The sequence below is a fragment of the Carcharhinus amblyrhynchos genome, unplaced genomic scaffold (genome assembly GCF_965287045.1).
Source record: "Carcharhinus amblyrhynchos unplaced genomic scaffold, sCarAmb.v2.hapA chromosome_349, whole genome shotgun sequence".
NCBI lineage: Eukaryota > Metazoa > Chordata > Chondrichthyes > Carcharhiniformes > Carcharhinidae > Carcharhinus > Carcharhinus amblyrhynchos.
Genome location: NW_027650089.1, coordinates 50,820 through 68,386, shown reverse-complemented (window position 1 = coordinate 68,386; position 17,567 = coordinate 50,820). Strand labels below are relative to the sequence as shown.

At 49.7% G+C, this 17,567-nt stretch overlaps 1 protein-coding gene across 1 annotated transcript in view; it reads left to right on the top strand.

The window, feature by feature from the left end:
• Positions 1-17,567, top strand: part of LOC145339221 (cGMP-dependent 3',5'-cyclic phosphodiesterase-like) — a gene marked incomplete at both ends in the record, with an annotated part of 143,738 nt that overhangs the window by 75,493 nt on the left and 50,678 nt on the right. The window contains 5 exons of the mRNA XM_080183617.1: positions 8,376-8,485; positions 8,830-8,885; positions 11,898-11,957; positions 13,629-13,770; positions 15,436-15,488. Of these exons, the coding sequence (XP_080039743.1) occupies positions 8,376-8,485; positions 8,830-8,885; positions 11,898-11,957; positions 13,629-13,770; positions 15,436-15,488 (421 nt within the window). The remainder of the gene's footprint in view (positions 1-8,375; positions 8,486-8,829; positions 8,886-11,897; positions 11,958-13,628; positions 13,771-15,435; positions 15,489-17,567) is intronic.

The window sequence follows — 17,567 nt, the reverse complement described above, 5'->3', positions numbered from 1 at the left end:
AACTACACACGATTCTCCAGGTGTGGCCTCACCAACACCTTATATAATTGCAGCAAAACATCCCTATCCCTGTACTCAAACCCTCTCGCTATGGAGGCCAACATACCACTTGCCTTCTTTACTGCCTGCTGTACCTGCGCGCTAACTTTCAGCGACTGATGCACGAGGACGCCACGGTCTCGACCTGGAGTCACGTGTAGCTCACTGTGATGGGAGGTTTTGTGTTTCCACCTCAGGGGGCTGAAGTCCAGAACGAGGGCTGACTCTCCCAGCGTGACTCTGGTGAAGGTGCCTGGCATTCAGCCCAGACCTTGAACATGAGCGCCACCCCCGCACCCCCCCACCCCGCTCCCCCCACCTCTCTTCCCACTGGTGTTATGTCAATGGAGAGAGGGAGGGAGCACAGTGAAGGTTTACCAGGCTGATTCCTGGGATGGCGGGTCTGTCATATGAGGAGAGACTCAGTTGGTTAGGATGATATTGATTGGAGTTTAGAGGAGTGGGAGGGGATCTCCTCACGACATTTATTCCTGGTTCACTATAGAATCATACAACCCCTACAGTGCAGAAGGAGGCCATTCGGCCCATCGAATCTGCACCAACCACAATCCTACCAGGCCCTACTCCTGTAACCCCCCAGGCATTTATCCCAGTTAGTCCCTCTGACACTAAGGGACAATTTAACATGGCGATTTTTCACAGTACCTTCATTGCAGTGTTAACGTAAGCCTACTTGTGACACTAATAAATAAACTTCAAACTTCAATCCGCCGAACCCTGGACCGTGGGGGGAATCCGGAGGAAACCCACGCAGACACGGGGAGAACGTGCAGGCTCCACACAGGCTGGATTTGGGAATCGATCGCGGGTCCCTGGCGCTGTGAGGCAGCCGTGTGCTCGCCGCCGCGCGCGCCCGCATTGCTTTTTTTTTTGTGTGTGTGGGATCTTGCTGTGCGTGGACAGGCCAGCTGAGCTTTCCTGCACCGCGCCGGCTGCTGCGGTTCCGCGGAGCCTCGTTTAGTCCCGAAGAGCTGTGGGATGTGCCGAGGCCGTGAAAAGCGTTATGTAAACAACCCAAAGATTAGCTCAACTCTTCATCGCACTGACAGAAAACAACAGCTTTGAAAGGTATTCAATTGAAAAAAAAAATTTGAATAATAAATGTGAATTCAGTCGATTGAAGCAAATGTCTTTGATCCTGAAGCCGTGTTCCACCTTTCTGTGAATGGCAGTCGGAGCTCCTCAATGTGCCTCCACCTTTGTGCCAGGTTTCTGCTGCTTAATTAGTCAAATTATTGGGGTCAGTTCACACAATCAACCCTTCCTGTGACTGCAATTAGCGCGGCTCCCCTCTCGCTCCGGTGTGGACACTCTCATTCAAATCAATCTTTTATTTTGAAATGTTAATGTCGGGGATGAGTTGCTGCCCTGGCGATAATTTCCCCCGCACAGGCTGTGAATCAAATCACTTTCCACAAAAGGGGGCTTTGAAACCGCCCAGCTGGGAGTGATTTGTTTTGTTGAGATCCTTCTATGTGGGTCTGTGCGGAGTGTGTGTGAGGGTGTGTTTGCATGTGCACCTGTATGTGTCTGTGCATATCTATGTGTGTGAGTGTGAATATGTGTGGTGTGTGTGTGTGTGTCCATGTCTGTGTGTGTGTGTGTGTGTCCATGTCTGTGTGAGTACGTGTGTGTGTGTGTGTATACCTGTTTGTGTGTATGACAGTATGTGTGTGTCTATGTGAATATGTGTGAGTGTATGTGTATGTCTTGTGTATGTGTGTATTTGTGTTTGTATCTATCTGTGTGTGTATGAGTGTGTCTGAGAGTGTGCATGTGTGTGTATGTGTGTGTGTGTGAGAGAGTGTGTGTGTGTGTATGGGTATCTGTGTGTGTGTGTGAGTTTGTGTGTATGCATATGTGTGTACATCTATTGTGTGTGTGTGTGTGTGTGTGTGTGAGTGACAGTGTGCGAATGTGTGTATGAGTGTGTATCTGTGTATGTGTGTGCATGAGTGTGTGTATCTGTGTGCATGTGTATGTGTGTGTGTGCTTGTCTGAGTGTGTACATGAGTATGTGTGTATGTGTGTGTGTGCGCGCGCGCGTATGTGTGTTTATGAGTGTGTGTGTTCATGTGTGTATGAGTGTGTGTTTGGTGTGACGACACCAAAGTCGGAGGAGTTGTAGACAGTGAGGATGGATGTTACAGTTTGCAGAGGGACATAGATAAGCTGCAGAGCTGGGCCGAGAGGTGGCAAATGGAGTTTAATGCGGAAAAGTGTGAGGTGATTCACTTTGGTAAGAGCAACAGGAGTACAGAATATAGGGCTAATGGAAGGACTCTTACTAGTGTTGACGAGCAGAGAGATCTCGGTGTACATGTGCCTCAATTAACAAAGGCAAGTCTCCCATATGCCTTTTTCACCACTCTTCTGCTTTCAAGGGCGTTCAAATGGTCAGTGGATAGGCATACGGGTAACATTGGAATAGATTAGGTTAGAGGGTCTTTAGATTGGTTCCACCGGTCGGTGCAACATCGAGGGCTGAAGGGCCTGTACTGCGCTGTAATGTTCTAGGTATGTGTATGTGTGTGTGTGTATGTATGTGTGCATGAGTGTGTGTGTGTATGAGTGTGTTTATCTGTATATGTGTGCGTGTGTGTGTGTGTATGAGTGTGTGTTTATCTGTATATATATGTGTGTGTGTTTATGAGTGTGTATGTGTGTATGAGTGAGTGTGTGTGTGTGTATGTGTGTTTATGAGTGTGTGTGTGTATGAGTGAGTGAGTGTGAGTGTGTATGTGTGTTTATGAGTGTGTGTGTTTATGAGTGAGTGAGTGTGTGTGTGTGTTTATGAGTGTGTGTGTGTGTATGAGTGAGTGAGTGTGTATGTGTGTTTATGAGTGTGTGTGTGTGTGTGTGTATGAGTGAGTGAGTGTGTATGTGTGTTTATGAGTGAGTGTGTGTGTGTATGAGTGAGTGAGTGTGTATGTGTGTTTATGAGTGAGTGTGTGTGTGTGTATGAGTGAGTGAGTGTGTGTGTGTGTTTATGAGTGAGTGAGTGTGTGTGTGTATGAGTGAGTGAGTGTGAGTGTGTGTGTATGAGTGAGTGTGTGTGTGTGTTTATGAGTGAGTGAGTGTGTGTGTGTATGAGTGAGTGAGTGTGAGTGTGTGTGTATGAGTGAGTGTGAGTGTGTGTGTATGAGTGAGTGAGTGTGTGTGTGTGTTTATGAGTGAGTGAGTGTGTGTGTGTATGAGTGAGTGAGTGTGAGTGTGTGTGTATGAGTGAGTGTGAGTGTGTGTGTATGAGTGAGTGTGTGTGTGTGTTTATGAGTGTGTGTGTGTATGAGTGAGTGAGTGTGTGTGTGTGTATGAGTGAGTGTGAGTGTGTGTTTATGAGTGTGTGTGTGTGTGTGTGTTTATGAGTGTGTGTGTGTGTTTATGAGTGTGTGTGTGTGTGTGTATGAGTGAGTGAGTGTGTGTGTGATGGATACAGATAAATCTAGTGAGCCTTCACCGTACCGCCTCCAATGCAAGTCCGTCCTTTCCTAAACATGGAGTTAGAAACTGCACACAGTTTTCCAGGTTTCGTGAAATCTTCTTTAAGAATCATTTATTCCTGTACTCCAGTTCCCTTGTAATATTTATCTCAAATACACCATTTATCTTTTCAATGATTTAATAATGGAACATTCACAACCCTCTGGGTACAGAACGGGGCTGAGATTTCCTGTCTCCACAGCAGCTGCCAGACCAGCTGAGTTTATCCAGCATTTTCTGTTGTTTCAGATTCCCAGCATCTGCAGGGTTTTGCTTTTATGATGCTATTGCTGTGGCTGTGTGCTAATTCTCCGTGTTCCTAGCTCAAGTCTCTCTGAACACCAACATTTACAAGTTCCACACTTAAAAAAAAAACTTTCTTTATAATTATTACAACCAAGCTGAATAATTTCGCACTTCCCCACATAATGTTCCATCAGCCATCTTGTAGCCCACTCAGTCAAGATGCCTGCCTCTTTGTAGCTGTTTTGTGTTCTCCTCAGAGCTTCCATTCCCACCTAGCTTTGTATCATGAGAAAACTGTGATACAGTGGCCTGTAACTCCCCCATGTCAAAAACTGGGGGAAGGGTACCTAACGATGCACTGGAGAATCTCCTTTGGACATTCTAAGGCAAGAGATTACATGGCAATTGTCCAAAAGCACTAGCCTTCCCTGAACAATTGCGTTGAGCTGGCAGTCATTCGACAAAGCAACTTAAATCTGAGCGAGTGGGCGAGGACCTGGCAGATGGAGTATAATGTCAGCAAATGTGAGGTTATCCACTTTGGTAGAAATAATAGTCGGAGGGATTATTATTTAAAAGGTGAAAAGCTGCAGCATGCGACGGTGCAGAGGGACCTGGGGGTCCTTGTGCATGAGTCGCAAAATCCCAGTCTGCAGGTGCAGCAGGTGATCAAGAAGGCGAATGGAATGTTGGCCTTTATAGCGAGGGGGATAGAATATAAAAGCAGGGAGGTCTTGCTGCAACTGTACAGGGCACTGGTGAGGCCGCAGCTGGAGTACTGTGTGCAGTTTTGGTCCCCTTATTTGCGAAAAGATATATTGGCCTTGGAGGGAGTACAGAGAAGGTTCACCAGGCTGATACCGGAGATGTGGGGGTTAGCCTATGAGGAGAGATTAAATAGACTGGGTCTGTACTTGTTGGAGTTTAGAAGGCTGAGGGGGGATCTTATAGAGACTTACAAGATAATGAAGAGGCTAGATAGGGTAGAGGTAGAGAGATTCTTCCCGCCTAGAAAGGATAGCAGGACTAGAGGGCACAGCCTCAAAATAAGGGGGGGGAGCAGTTCAGATTAGAGTTGAGGAGGAACTTCTTCACTCAAAGGGTGATGAATCTCTGGAATTCTCTGCCCGTTGAAGTGGTGGAGGCTACCTCGCTGAATATATTTAAGTCACGGGTAGATAGGTTTCTGATAGACACGGGAATTAAGGGTTATGGGGAGAAAGCGGGAAACTGGAACTGATCCACTTCAGATCAGCCATGATCTTATTGAATGGCGGGGCAGGCTCGAAGGGCTAGATGGCCTACTCCTCCTATTTCTTATGTTCTTAAATCACTAACTTTGGGCAGTTGCATCAGTTTCCAACTCCTAGCCATTGTGGGAGATGTAGAAGGGAAAAAAATCACTTCCAACTTCAGTCTGATCATTTAAAACAGCGAATATTTACCCCATGCCTGTAAGGAACACCCCCTCTTACAGGCCTGAGCCCCAAGTAGACACCCCCAACTCCTCCAACCGCCCACCACCTACGTACCCCCACAGTATTCCACACAACACTCCTTGGCACCCGCGTGAGATTACTTCTCCCCACCTCTCAATCTGGCCACCCCCCAACCTAACAGTACCCAATCCCCCCTTGTATCTAACCCCATGCTGTACCTGTCCTGGGAGTGTTTGATGGGGGGACAGTGTTGGGGGAGCTTTACTCTGTATCTAACCCCGTGCTGTACCTGTCCTGGGAGTGTTTGATGGGGAATAGTGTAGGGGGAGCTTTACTCTGTATCTAACCCCGTGCTGTACCTGTCCTGGGAGTGTTTGATGGGGGACAGTGTAGAGGGAGCTTTACTCTGTATCTAACCCCGTGCTGTACCTGTCCTGGGAGTGTTTGATGGGGGACAGTGTAGAGGGAGTTTTACTCTGTATCTAACCCTGTGCTGTCCCTGTCCTGGGGGTGTTTGATGGAGACAGTGTAGAAGGAGCTTTATTCTGTATCTAACCCCATGCTGTACCTGTCCTGGGAGTGTTTGATGGGGGGGACAGTGTAGAGGGAGCTTTACTCTGTATCTAACCCCGTCCTGTACCTGTCCTGGGAGTGTTTGATGGGGACAGTGTAGAGGGAGCTTTACTGTGTATCTAACCCTGTGCTGTCCCTGTCCTGGGAGTGTTTGATGGGGGACAGTGTAGAGGGAGCTTTACTCTGTATCTAACCCCGTGCTGTACCTGTCCTGGGAGTGTTTGATGGGGGGGACAGTGTAGAGGGAGCTTTACTCTGTATCTAACCCTGTGCTGTACCTGTCCTGGGAGTGTTTGATGGGGGGACAGTGTAGAGGGAGCTTTACTCTGTATCTAACCCCGTGCTGTACCTGTCCTGGGAGTGTTTGATGGGGGGGACAGTGTAGAGGGAGCTTTACTCTGTATCTAACCCCGTGCTGTACCTGTCCTGGGAGTGTTTGATGGAAATGCTTTGTGGAATGAATGATAACTAGTTGTGTTTCACAGCTCTAACCTTGATAATGAGAGTACTTATTCCTGTCAATGAAGCAATTGTACAGTGTGAGGATTCTCTGAAAGATTTGCCCTGGCATGCCTGCTCTGAGAGATTAATCTGAATACGCTGACGGAAACAATGGATTCCAATGCCGCTTGCCTCTTTATCCTTTTGTACAGAATCTAAAAACTGTCAGAGATTAACCTGAGGGATCTTTGAAATAATGAAGCTGGTTTATGTAAATGGAACTGTGGGCAGATGAAGACAGGAAGTCTTATTTTTATTTATATAGTCACGTAAATCCTTCTCCTTTCACAGAGCCTGACCTACTGGAACTCCATTTAACACCCTGTAATTACAGACACAAATCCTAATGGCAGATTGATTGCGAGTCACCAGAATGTAACGGTGGCACAGTGGTTAGCACTGCTGCCAGGGATCCAGGTTCAGTTCCCGGCTCGGGTCACTGTCGCTCTGGAGTTTGCACGCTCTCCCCGTGTCTGCGTGGGTTTCCTCCGGGTGCCCCGGTTTCCTCCCACAGTCCAAAGATGTGGGGGGTCAGGTGGATTGGCCAGGCTAAATTGCCTCTTTGTGTCAGGGGCATTAACTAGGGTAAATACGTGAGGTTATGGGGATTGGGCCTGGGTGGGATTGTGATCAGTACAGACTTGATGGGCAGAATGGCCTCCTTCTGCACTGCAGGACTCTGAGTGAGCTTGAAAAGGCCATTCAGCCCCTCAAACCTGACTTGCTATCAAATATGATCACAGCTGATCCTCTACCTCAATTCTGCTTTGGAAAGTCAAACCAGGATAGGACTTATACGGAGAATGGTAAGGCCCTGGGAAGTGCTGAGGGATTTGATTTGATTTGATTTGATCTATTGTCACATGTGTTAGTATACAGTGACAAATATTTCTTGCATGCTATACAGATAAAGCATAGAGAAGGAAAGGAGAGAGTGCAGAATGTAGTTACTGTCGTAGCCAGTGTGTAGAGAAAGATCAACTTAATGCGAGGTAGGTCCATTCAAAAGTCTGACAGCAGCAGGGAAGAAGCTGTTCTTGTGGCGTTTGGTGCGTGACCTCAGACTTTTGTATCTTTATCCCGACAGAAGAAGGTGGAAGAGAGCATGTCCGGGTGCGTGGGGTCCTTGATTATGCTGGCTGCTTTTCCTGAGGCAGCGAAAAGAGTCAATGGGTGGGAGGCTGGTTTGCGTGATGGATTGGGCTACAACTCTTTGTAGTTCCTTGCGGTCTTGGGCAGAGCAGGAGCCCATACCAAGCTGTGATACAACCAGAAAGAATGCTTTCTATGGTGCATCTGTAAAGTTGGTGAGAGTCGTAGCGGACATGCCAAATTTCCTTCCTCTTCTGAGAAAGTAGAGGCATCAGTGTGGGGGAGGGGGACCAGGACAGGTTGTTGGTGACCTGGACACGGGGATAGCTAGGCAGGGGCGTGTCTTCACTATACTTCCTGAAGTCGCTGATTATTTCCTTCACGAGTTGACACTGAGGGAGAGATCATTGCCACCAGATTCTCGATCTCTTTCCTGTACTCTTGTCTTGTCATTGTTTGAGATCCCACCCACTATGGTGGTGTCATCAGCAAACATGAAAATCGAATTGGAGGGGAATTTGGCCGCACAGCCACAGGTGGATAAGGGACATGGTAGAGGGCTGAGAACACAGCCCTGTGGGGCACCGATGTTGAGGGTGATCGTGGAGGAGGTGTTGTTGCCGATCCTGACTGTGAGTTAGGAAGTTCAGGATTCAGTCTCAGAGGGAGGAGCTGATGCCCAGGCCACGGAGTTTGGAGATGAATTTTGTCGGAATAATGGTGTTGAAGGCTGAGCTGTAAATAGGATTCTGACATAGGTGTCCTTGTTATCTAGGTGTTTCAGGGCTGAGTGCAGGGCCAGGGAGATGGATCTGCTGCGGCAGTAGGTGAACTGCCGTGGATCCAGCTAGTCCGGGAGGCAGGAGTTGATTCAAGCCGTGACTAACCTTTCGAAGCACCTCATAATGATGGATGTCAGAGCCACCGGACATGAAGGCGCCCTGCCTGGCTTATTTTGAACGGTTGAGTTTTCCTCTCTTTCAGGGAAGCGGTAATTACCAAGAGGAGGATTGAGTGTAACGGGCTGCACAAGACAGACGTGCAGGTGGCCAGGATGAGCCACATGGTGGCACCTTTGCCAAGCAACAAACGAGGTGCGTTCAGCGCGTCACCCGAGTAAATCACCTGTCTCCCCCACACCCGAGTCCTGCTCTATCCCCCCCTTGCCCCCACTGCCCGATACCCCCTCTGCCTCCCCACCAGCTGCCCAACCCCGACTGATGTCCCTCCACCTCCTCACTGCTACCTGAACCCTCCCACTCTCCTCCATTGCCTTTCCCTCCCCCTGCCACCCCATTGCTAATCCTTCCCAATGTCTCCTCGCCTCCTGCCCCCCCTCCCCATCCTCCTCTCCCTCCCCCCGTGTTACCCATTTGCCCACACTCCTGTCGCGCCAGGGGAAGGAGTCACTCTTTCATTGTACCGTTCTCTCTGACAGTGATAATTATCCCAGTCGTGGATGATGACGGAGGGAGGGTCATCGCGGTGATCCTGGTAAGCGGAATTTTCCCTTTCTTCCCAAGTTTCTGCTCGTGGGTGTGTGAGAATGGCTCGTGATGCAGAGGGAGAGGGAGGGAGAGAGAGAGAGAGGGAGAGAGAGAGAGAGAGAGAGGGAGGGAGAGGGAGACAGGGAAGGACGGAGAGAGAGAGAGAGGGAGGATGAGAGAGTGGAAGGGAGGAGAGAGGAAGAGGGAGGTCAGGGAAAGAAGGGAGAGAGGGAGGTGGAGGGTAGGGAAAGAGAGAGAGAGGGAGCGAGGGAGAGAGAGGGAGGGAGAAAGGGGGAAGGAAAAAAAGGAGGAGGGTGAGAGGGAAGGGGAGAAGGGAGGGGGAGGGAGGGAGACGGAGGATAGGGAGAGGGAGGGAGAGAGGGAGGGAAAAAGGGAGGGAGGGAAAGAGAGGGGAAGGGAGAGAGAGAGGGGTAGGGGGAGAGAGAGAGACAGAAAGGGAAGGGTAGATAGAAGTATAGGGAGGGATGGAGGGAGGGGGAGGGAGAGAAGGAGAGGGAGAGGTAGAGAGAGGGAGAGGGAGGAAAGGGAGGGGTGGAATGGGAAGAAAGAGAGAGAGCAAAAAGGGGATAGAAGAGAGAGAGGGAGGGAGAGGGAAGGAGGGAGAGAGAGGGTGAGATTGATAGGATGGGAGGAGGGAAAGAAAGGAAGAGGAGGAGGGAAAGAGGTAGTGTGAGAGAGGGTGAAAGAGGGAGAGAGAGAAGGAAAGAGTTTAAATTTTTTTATTAGTGTCACAAGTTGGCTTACATTAACATTGCAATGAAGTTACTGTGAAACTCCCCTAGTTGCCACACTCCAGTGCCTGTTCAGGAAATTTAGCACGGCCAATGCACCCTAACCAGCACATCTTTCAGAATGTGGGAGGAAACCGGAGCACCCGGCGGAAACCCACACAGACATGGGGAGAACGTGCAGGCTCCGTACAGACAGTAACCCAAGCCAGGAATTGAACTCGGGTCCCTGGTGCTGTGAGGCAGCGGTGCTAACCACTGTGCCATCGCATTGAGAGCCCTGAGCACGGTGGCACAGTGGTTAGCGCTACAAACTTTTTTTTATTATTCTTTATGGGACATGGGCGTTGCTGGGTCAGCATTTATTGGCCATCCCTAATTGCCCCTTGAACCGAGTGTCTCACTTGGTCATTTCAGAGGGGCAGTTAAGAGTCACCTACATTGCTGTGGCTCTGGAGTCTCATGTAGGGCGGACTGGGTTTGATATCCATATTCCTTTCTCAGTACAAGAAGGATGTGGAAGCTATTGAGAGGGTGCAGAGGAGATTTACAAGGATGTTGCCTGGATTGGGAGGCATGCCTTTTGAGGATAGGTTGAGGGAGCTGGGACTCTTCTCCCTGGAGAGATGAAGGTTGAGAGGCGACCTGATAGAGGTTTATAAAATGTTGAGAGGTATAGATCGGGTGGATTCTCGGAGGCTATTTCCCAGGGCTGAAATGGTCGCTACGAGAGGACACAGGTTTAAGGTGCTGGGGAGCAGGTACAGAGGAGATGTTAGGGGTAAGTTTTTCCCTGAGGGTGGTGAGTGAGTGGAATCGGCTGCTGTCGGTGGTGGTGGAGGCGAACTCGTTGGGGTCTTTTAAAAGAGACCTGGATGAGTACGTGGGATTTAATGGGATTGAGGGTTATAGATAGGCCTGGTGGGTAGGGATATGATGAGCGCAACTTGTGGGCCGAAGGGCCTGTTTGTGCTGTAGTGTTCTATGTTCTTCCCAGCTACTCCCACACACAATGGGCCACCCAGTTTTTATTGTGCTTGGACTGTGCTGTGGCGGTAATGCAGTTACAATTCAGTAATCCAGGAATCCCCAGGCGCTGAGGACACGGGTTCAAAACCCACCACGGCAGCTGGTGGAATTTACAATCAATTGATACAATCTGGAATATAAAGCTAGTCTCAGTTACGGTGACCATGAAAGTATCATAAATTATTGTCTGGCCTATACGTGAGTCCAGGGCCACAGCAATATTGTCGACTTCTATATGGGTGGCACGGTGGCACAGTGGTTAGCGTTGCTGCCTCACAGCGCCAGGGACCTGGGTTCGATTCCCTTCTTGGGTCACTGCCCGTGTGGAGTCTGCACGTTCTCCCCGTGTCTGCGTGGGTTTCCTCCGGGTGCCCCTGTTTCTTCCCACTGTCTGAAAGGTAAGGTTTATCTATTAATCACAAGTAGGCTTACATTAACACTGCAATGAAGTTACTGTGCTGGCTAGGCGCATTGACCGTGCTAAATCACTCTGTGTTCCTGAACAGGTGTCGGAGTGTGGTGGCGACGAGGGGGTTTTCACAGTATTTTCATTGCAGTGTTAACGTAAGCCTTACTCGTGACACTAATAAATAATCTAAGCTCTGAAAGAAAGTTGCCATGGATACTGGAAATCAGAAATAAAAACAGAAAATGCTGGAAAATCTCAGCTAGTCTGACGAGAGAAACAGAATTAACGCCTCGAGTCTGGTATGATTATCTGGTTGAGTTTTAACTGCCCCTCTGAAATGTCCGAGATGGTCACTCAGTCCCAGGGGCAGTTAGGGATGGACAATAAATGCTGGCCTAGCCAGCGACACCCACATCCCATCAACAGTTAAATAAAAAAGTGATGCTTACTTTCCAATTCTCTCTCTACCCCCAGTGGTGTTCTGAGGCAGACTCTCGCCTCTGTCCATCGCTATTAATTCCTGGACCAAGTTGCTAAGTCTGTCACCAGGGGGCGTATAGCTTGAGGGGCGCCACTCCACATCCAGTCTGGCTGAGCAGGACTCCCTCCTGTCCTTACCTGGAAGCACTTGGAAGGATACACAGGGTTGGGCCCTCTCCGTGTTTAGCCGTGTTATGAACACGCTTTCCTTGACCATGGAGTCCTGGGGTGGGACTTGAACCTGGAGCTCCTGGCTCAGAGGCAGGGGCACCAACCCACTGCGCCACGAGAATGATGACCCCTGAGATATCATTTTCCTTGATCTTTGCCTTGCCGTTCATCTTTCTTCCAGGTGTGTTGTGGTCTTCTGGATGTTGCTGATGAGCCGTCTCTCAATCTACTGGAAAAACACGTGAGTATACAACTCAGCGATATTCCCAAATCCTGGCCAGTCACTTCAACCGCCAATCCCAATATCAGCCATGTCACCCTTACCCCCAAACCTCACTCCCCACTTCCAGCGAAGCTCAGTAATTTGATTTGATTTGTTTTATTATTGTCACATGTATTAACATACAGTGAAAAGTATTGTTCCTTATGCACTGTACAGACAAAGCACAGGGCGGCACGGTAGCACAGTGGTTAGCACTGCTGCTTCACAGCTCCAGGGACCTGGGTTCGATTCCCGGCTCGGGTCACTGTCTGTGTGGAGTTTGCACATTCTCCTCGTGTCTGCGTGGGTTTCCGCCGGGTGCTCCGGTTCCCTCCCACAGTCCAAAGATGTGCGGGTTAGGTTGATTGGCCGTGCTAAGAAATTGCCCCTTGGTGTCCAAGGATGCGTAGGTTAGATGGATTAGTGGGTATAATATGTAGGGATATGGGGGTAGGGCCTGGGTGGGATTGTGTTCGGTGCAGACTCGATGGGCCAAAGGGCCTCTTTCTGCACTTAGGGTTCGATGAGCATACCATTCACAGAGAAGGAAAGGAGAGGGTGCAGAATGTAGTGTTACAGTCATAGCTAGGGTGTAGAGAAAGATCAACTTAATGCGAGGTAGGTCCATTCAAAAGTCTCTTGGCAGCAGGGAAGAAGCTGTTCTTGAGTCAGTTGGTACGTGACCTCAGACTTTTGTATCTTTTTCCTGAAGGAAGAAGGTGGAAGAGAGAATTTCCGGGGTGTGTGGGGTCCTTGATAATGCTGGCTGCTTTTAAGAACATAAGAACATAAGAAATAGGAGCAGGAGTCGGCCATCTAGCCCTTCGAGCCTGCCCCGTCATTCAATAAGATCATGGCTGATCTGAAGTGGATCAGTTCCACTTTCCCACTTTCTCCCCATAACCCTTAATTCCCCTGTCTATCAGAAACCTATCTACCCGCGTCTTAAATATATTTAGCGAGGTAGCCTCCACCACTTCAATGGGCAGAGAATTCCAGAGATTCACCACCCTTTGAGTGAAGAAGTTCCTCCTCAACTCCGTTCTAAACTGCAGTCACCTTATCTTGAGGCTGCGCCCTCTCGTTCTGGTTTCCTTTTTAAGAGGGAAGAATCTCTCTACCTCTACCCTATCCATCCCCTTCATTTCCTTATACGTCTCTATAAGATCCCCCCTCATCCTTCTAAACTCCAACGAGTACAGACCCAGTCTATTCAATCTCTCCTCATAACCTAACCCCCTCATCTCCGGTATCAGCCTGGGTGAACCTTCTCTGTACTCCCTCCAAGGCCAAAATATCCTTTCGCAAATAAGGGGACCAAAACTGCACACATGGAGTGTTTCAGTATCTGAGGAGTTGTGAATGGAGCTGAACATTGTGCAATCATCAGTAAACATCACAGAATAGAATTATCGAATAGAATAGAATGGAACGATAGAGTAGAATCCCCGGAGGAGGCCATTTGTCCTCTCTCCCTCAGCCCACAATGGGACAGGGTGTGAGTGTGCTGTAACACCAGATTGCTGCTCTGATTAAAGATGGCAGCAGCTTTGTGCCAATGTTCTGGTGGCTCCCACGACCTGCCGCAGCCTTGCCCTGCACGCGCTCTCTCTCTCTCTCATGCTGTATTTCCTCTCCCGTCTCTGGCAGATTTGTGCAACCTGTAAACGGGTGCAGAACCTCCTGAACCCCCTGAGTTGGAGCCATGTCGGATTACACCACAATTACACTGCTGATGCTGAGCCTCTGAATGCTTTCAATGAATTAGACCACAAGATCCTCAAACTGTGTGGTACGTGTACGAGAGTGTGTGTGTGTGTTAGCGTTACTCTGTATCTGACCCTGTGCTGTACCTGTCCTGGGAGTGTTTGATGGGGTGACAGTGTAGAGGGAGCTTTACTCTGTATCTAACCCCGTGCTGTACCTGTCCTGGGAGTGTTTGATGGGGGCAGTGTAGAGGGAGCTTTACTCTGTATCTAACCCTGTGCTGTACCTGTCCTGGGAGTGTTTGATGGAGACAGTGTAGAGGGAGCTTTACTCTGTATCTAACCCCGTGCTGTACCTGTCCTGGGAGTGTTTGATGGGGACAGTGTAGAGGGAGCTTTACTCTGTATCTAACCCCGTGCTGTACCTGTCCTGGGAGTGTTTGATGGGGACAGTGTAGAGGGAGCTTTACTCTGTATCTAACCCTGTGTTGTACCTGTCCTGGGAGTGTTTGATGGAGACAGTGTAGAGGGAGCTTTACTCTGTATCTAACCCCGTGCTGTACCTGTCCTGGGAGTGTTTGATGGGGACAGTGTAGAGGGAGCTTTACTCTGTATCTAACCCTGTGCTGTACCTGTCCTGGGAGTGTTTGATGGGGACAGTGTAGAGGGAGCTTTACTCTGTATCTAACCCTGTGCTGTACCTGTCCTGGGAGTGTTTGATGGGGGACAGTGTAGAGGGAGCTTTACTCTGTATCTAACCCCATGCTGTACCTGTCCTGGGAATATTTGTTGGGGGCAGTGGGGGGTGTGAAGTGGGTGTGTGGGTTGGGGGCGGTGTGTTGGGTGGCTGGGGGTGTGAGGTGGGTTTAGTTGGGTGTGTGTTGGGTGGGTGGAGGGTGTGAGGTGGGTTTAGGTGGGGGTGTGTATCGGTAGGTGGGAGTGTGAGGTGGGTGTGTGTTGTGTGGTGGGTGTGTGGGTGGGTGGGTGTGTGTTGAGTGGGTTGGGGTGTGAGGTGGGTGGGTGTTGGGTGTGGGGTGTGTGTTAGGGGGGTGGGGGTGTGAGGTGGGTGTGTGTTGGGTGGGGGAGTGTGTGAGGTGGGTGGTTGGGTGGGGGTGTGTGTGGGGGGAGGTGTGAGGTGGGTGTGTGTTGGATGTGGGGTGTGTGTTGGGGGGGTGGGGCTGTGAGGTGGGTGTGTGTGGGTGGGGGTGTGTGAGGTGGGTGTGTGTTGGGTGGGGGAGTGTGTGAGGTGGGTGTGTGTGGGTGGGGGTGTGTGAGGTGGGTGTGTGTGGGTGGGGGTGTGTGAGGTGGGTGTGTGTGTGGGTGGGGGAGTGTGTGAGGTGGGTGTGTGTGGGTGGGGGTGTGTGAGGTGGGTGTGTGTTGGGTGGGGGAGTGTGTGAGGTGGGTGTGTGTGGGTGGGGGTGTGTGAGGTGGGTGTGTGTTGGGTGGGGGAGTGTGTGAGGTGGGTGTGTGTTGGGTGGGGGAGTGTGTGAGGTGGGTGTGTGTTGGGTGGGGGAGTGTGTGAGGTGGGTGTGTGTGGGTGGGGGTGTGTGAGGTGGGTGTGTGTTGGGTGGGGGAGTGTGTGAGGTGGGCGTGTGTTGGGTGGGGGAGTGTGTGTGTTGGGTGTGTGTTGGGTGGGGGACTGTGCGGGTGGGGGGGGCAGTGTGAGGTGGGTGGGAGTTGTGTTGAGTCAGAAAGCTTGTCCATCACCAAGGATTGGTCAGTGTTGATGATAACCTTTGGTTGCCCTCTAGGTGAACTCTATGATCTGGACGCTTCCTCACTTCAGCTGAAGATTATTCACTATGTAAGTCTTCAAACAATTTATTTTCATCAACATTGTCTCAGGGCTTTCCTGTAACCTGTTAAACTTTACCGTCCTTTGCCTCTGGCTGCCCAGATTTCTGGGTTCACTCTGAACTCAAACTGCTGGCCGTTGGTTCAAATCCCTCTCTTGTCCCGTTCTCTCCAGTGGTTGGCCAGATGTTTGGAAGGATTTAGAAGCTGGGAAAGGATGACCAAAATAATCATTCCCCACAGGAGTTTAGGGTCCTGTGTGTTCAGGAGAGTTCCTATTGGCCCTTCCTGTGTTCTGCCAAAACCTCACCAGGATGTGATGGGCGGGGAACGGCACCGAGAAACTTTCCTGCTTCATCCCTGCACAGGGATTGGAAACAAGATATGATCAGATGGCCATGACAGGATTGGATAGGCTCAATAAAGATAAACTGATTGGCCGATGGTGCAGGGACTCTTGGATTTTCTGTGCCAGCTGGCTGTCCTTGGGCGTGATGGTGACCCGCTTGGTGTGCGTGGCACCCAGGTTGGTGTCTGCGAACAGCCCCAGCGGCTAACCCTCACTGGCTTCCTGCAGGCTCCCAACAGCCGAGCTCTGGAAGTTCAGGATGGTCTTGTCCTGAACAATGTCCCATGCCAGAGCTGGAAGGGCAGTGTGCGGACCCATGGTTCGGTGGACCTCTGATAGCGGCAGATCTCCCACAGGGTTGGGCCAATCGCGATGCAGCTTCTTGAACCGACTGGTGGCTGGGGCGCTTGTGCAGAGAGCATTGCCCCCGGTGGATTTGCAGACCATTTGGTTTGAGCCATTTCTCTCACACTGTCCCTCTTCCTCACTTTGATTGTCCTCACATTGTAGACAATTTGTCATAGCTTTTATTGGTGAACAGTTTCCAGTACCAATGAAACTGCTGCTCCGGTGTCTATCTCCATTTCCACTGATTGTCTGTCTGGTAAAGCAGTGACCTAGAATTGATTAGTTGCAGCAGCAATAGCTGGTACATTCTACAACAGTTCATCTTCTGACTGTGAATCTGGTCTTTTTTGTGCCCTTTCTATATCATGTGGATTCCTCTCCGTCTATTTTGTTTTCACATTTGATGTTTTCGGTTCTTGCTTTTTATAGTTCTTGCTTGGAACTTGTTTCTTTCTCCAAAAAGCACATTCAATGTCTCCCTTTCTGCCACAGTTTCCCCACTTTATGTCTTTGTTCCAGCAATCTGCTGTTGTTGCCCAGTTTTTACAGAGTCAATGGATGGGAGGGGTTTGCGTGATGGGATTGGGCTCCATTCCCACGACCTTTTGTAGTTTCTTGCAATCTTGGGCAGAGCAGGAGCCCATACCAAGCTGTGATACAACCAGAAAGAATGCTTTCTATGGGGCATCTGTAAAAGTTGGTGAGAATCGTAGCTGACATGCCAAATTTCCTTCGTCTTCTGAGGAAGTGGAGGCGTTGGTGGGGTTTCTTAACTATGGTATCGGCATGGGGGGACCAGGACAGGTTGTTGGTGATCTGGACACCTAAAAACCCGAAGCTGTTGACCGTTTCTACTTCATCCCTGTGGATGTGGACATAATAATGGAGAGAGCAAGCTACCTACATGGGAGCAGTAACCCAGGATCTGTTGACAGTTAATACACAAATTCCTTACACTCCCCACAATAGGATTGGTTCTCAGGTAACCAAAGCATCAAAATTTAAATCTAATAGGCTACTATTATCCAAGGGCCTAATTGAAATCGATTGGCTCAAATTCAAAAACAGCCTGGTGTCTTGGCAACACTACTGTTTGGCTTTTGATGCAATATTTCAGTCTGTGTACTGCATACGCACGCACATCTCTTTCTACAGAAAAAAAAACACTATCTTTATGTAGGCAATTTTACAGACAACAATTTTGCAACAAGTTTTTGTGCTGACTGTTACTCCCAGCAGTGTCCTGGAACCGAGGCAATCGTGGGGGGGTTGAGAGTCATTTGGCTCTAAGATGGGACCTGCGGAAGGTACAAAACAGGTCAGGCCATGTTCTCCCAGTAAATGTTCCCCCCACTGCCTCCCCCACCCCCCACCCCTCCTCGGTCGCTGCCT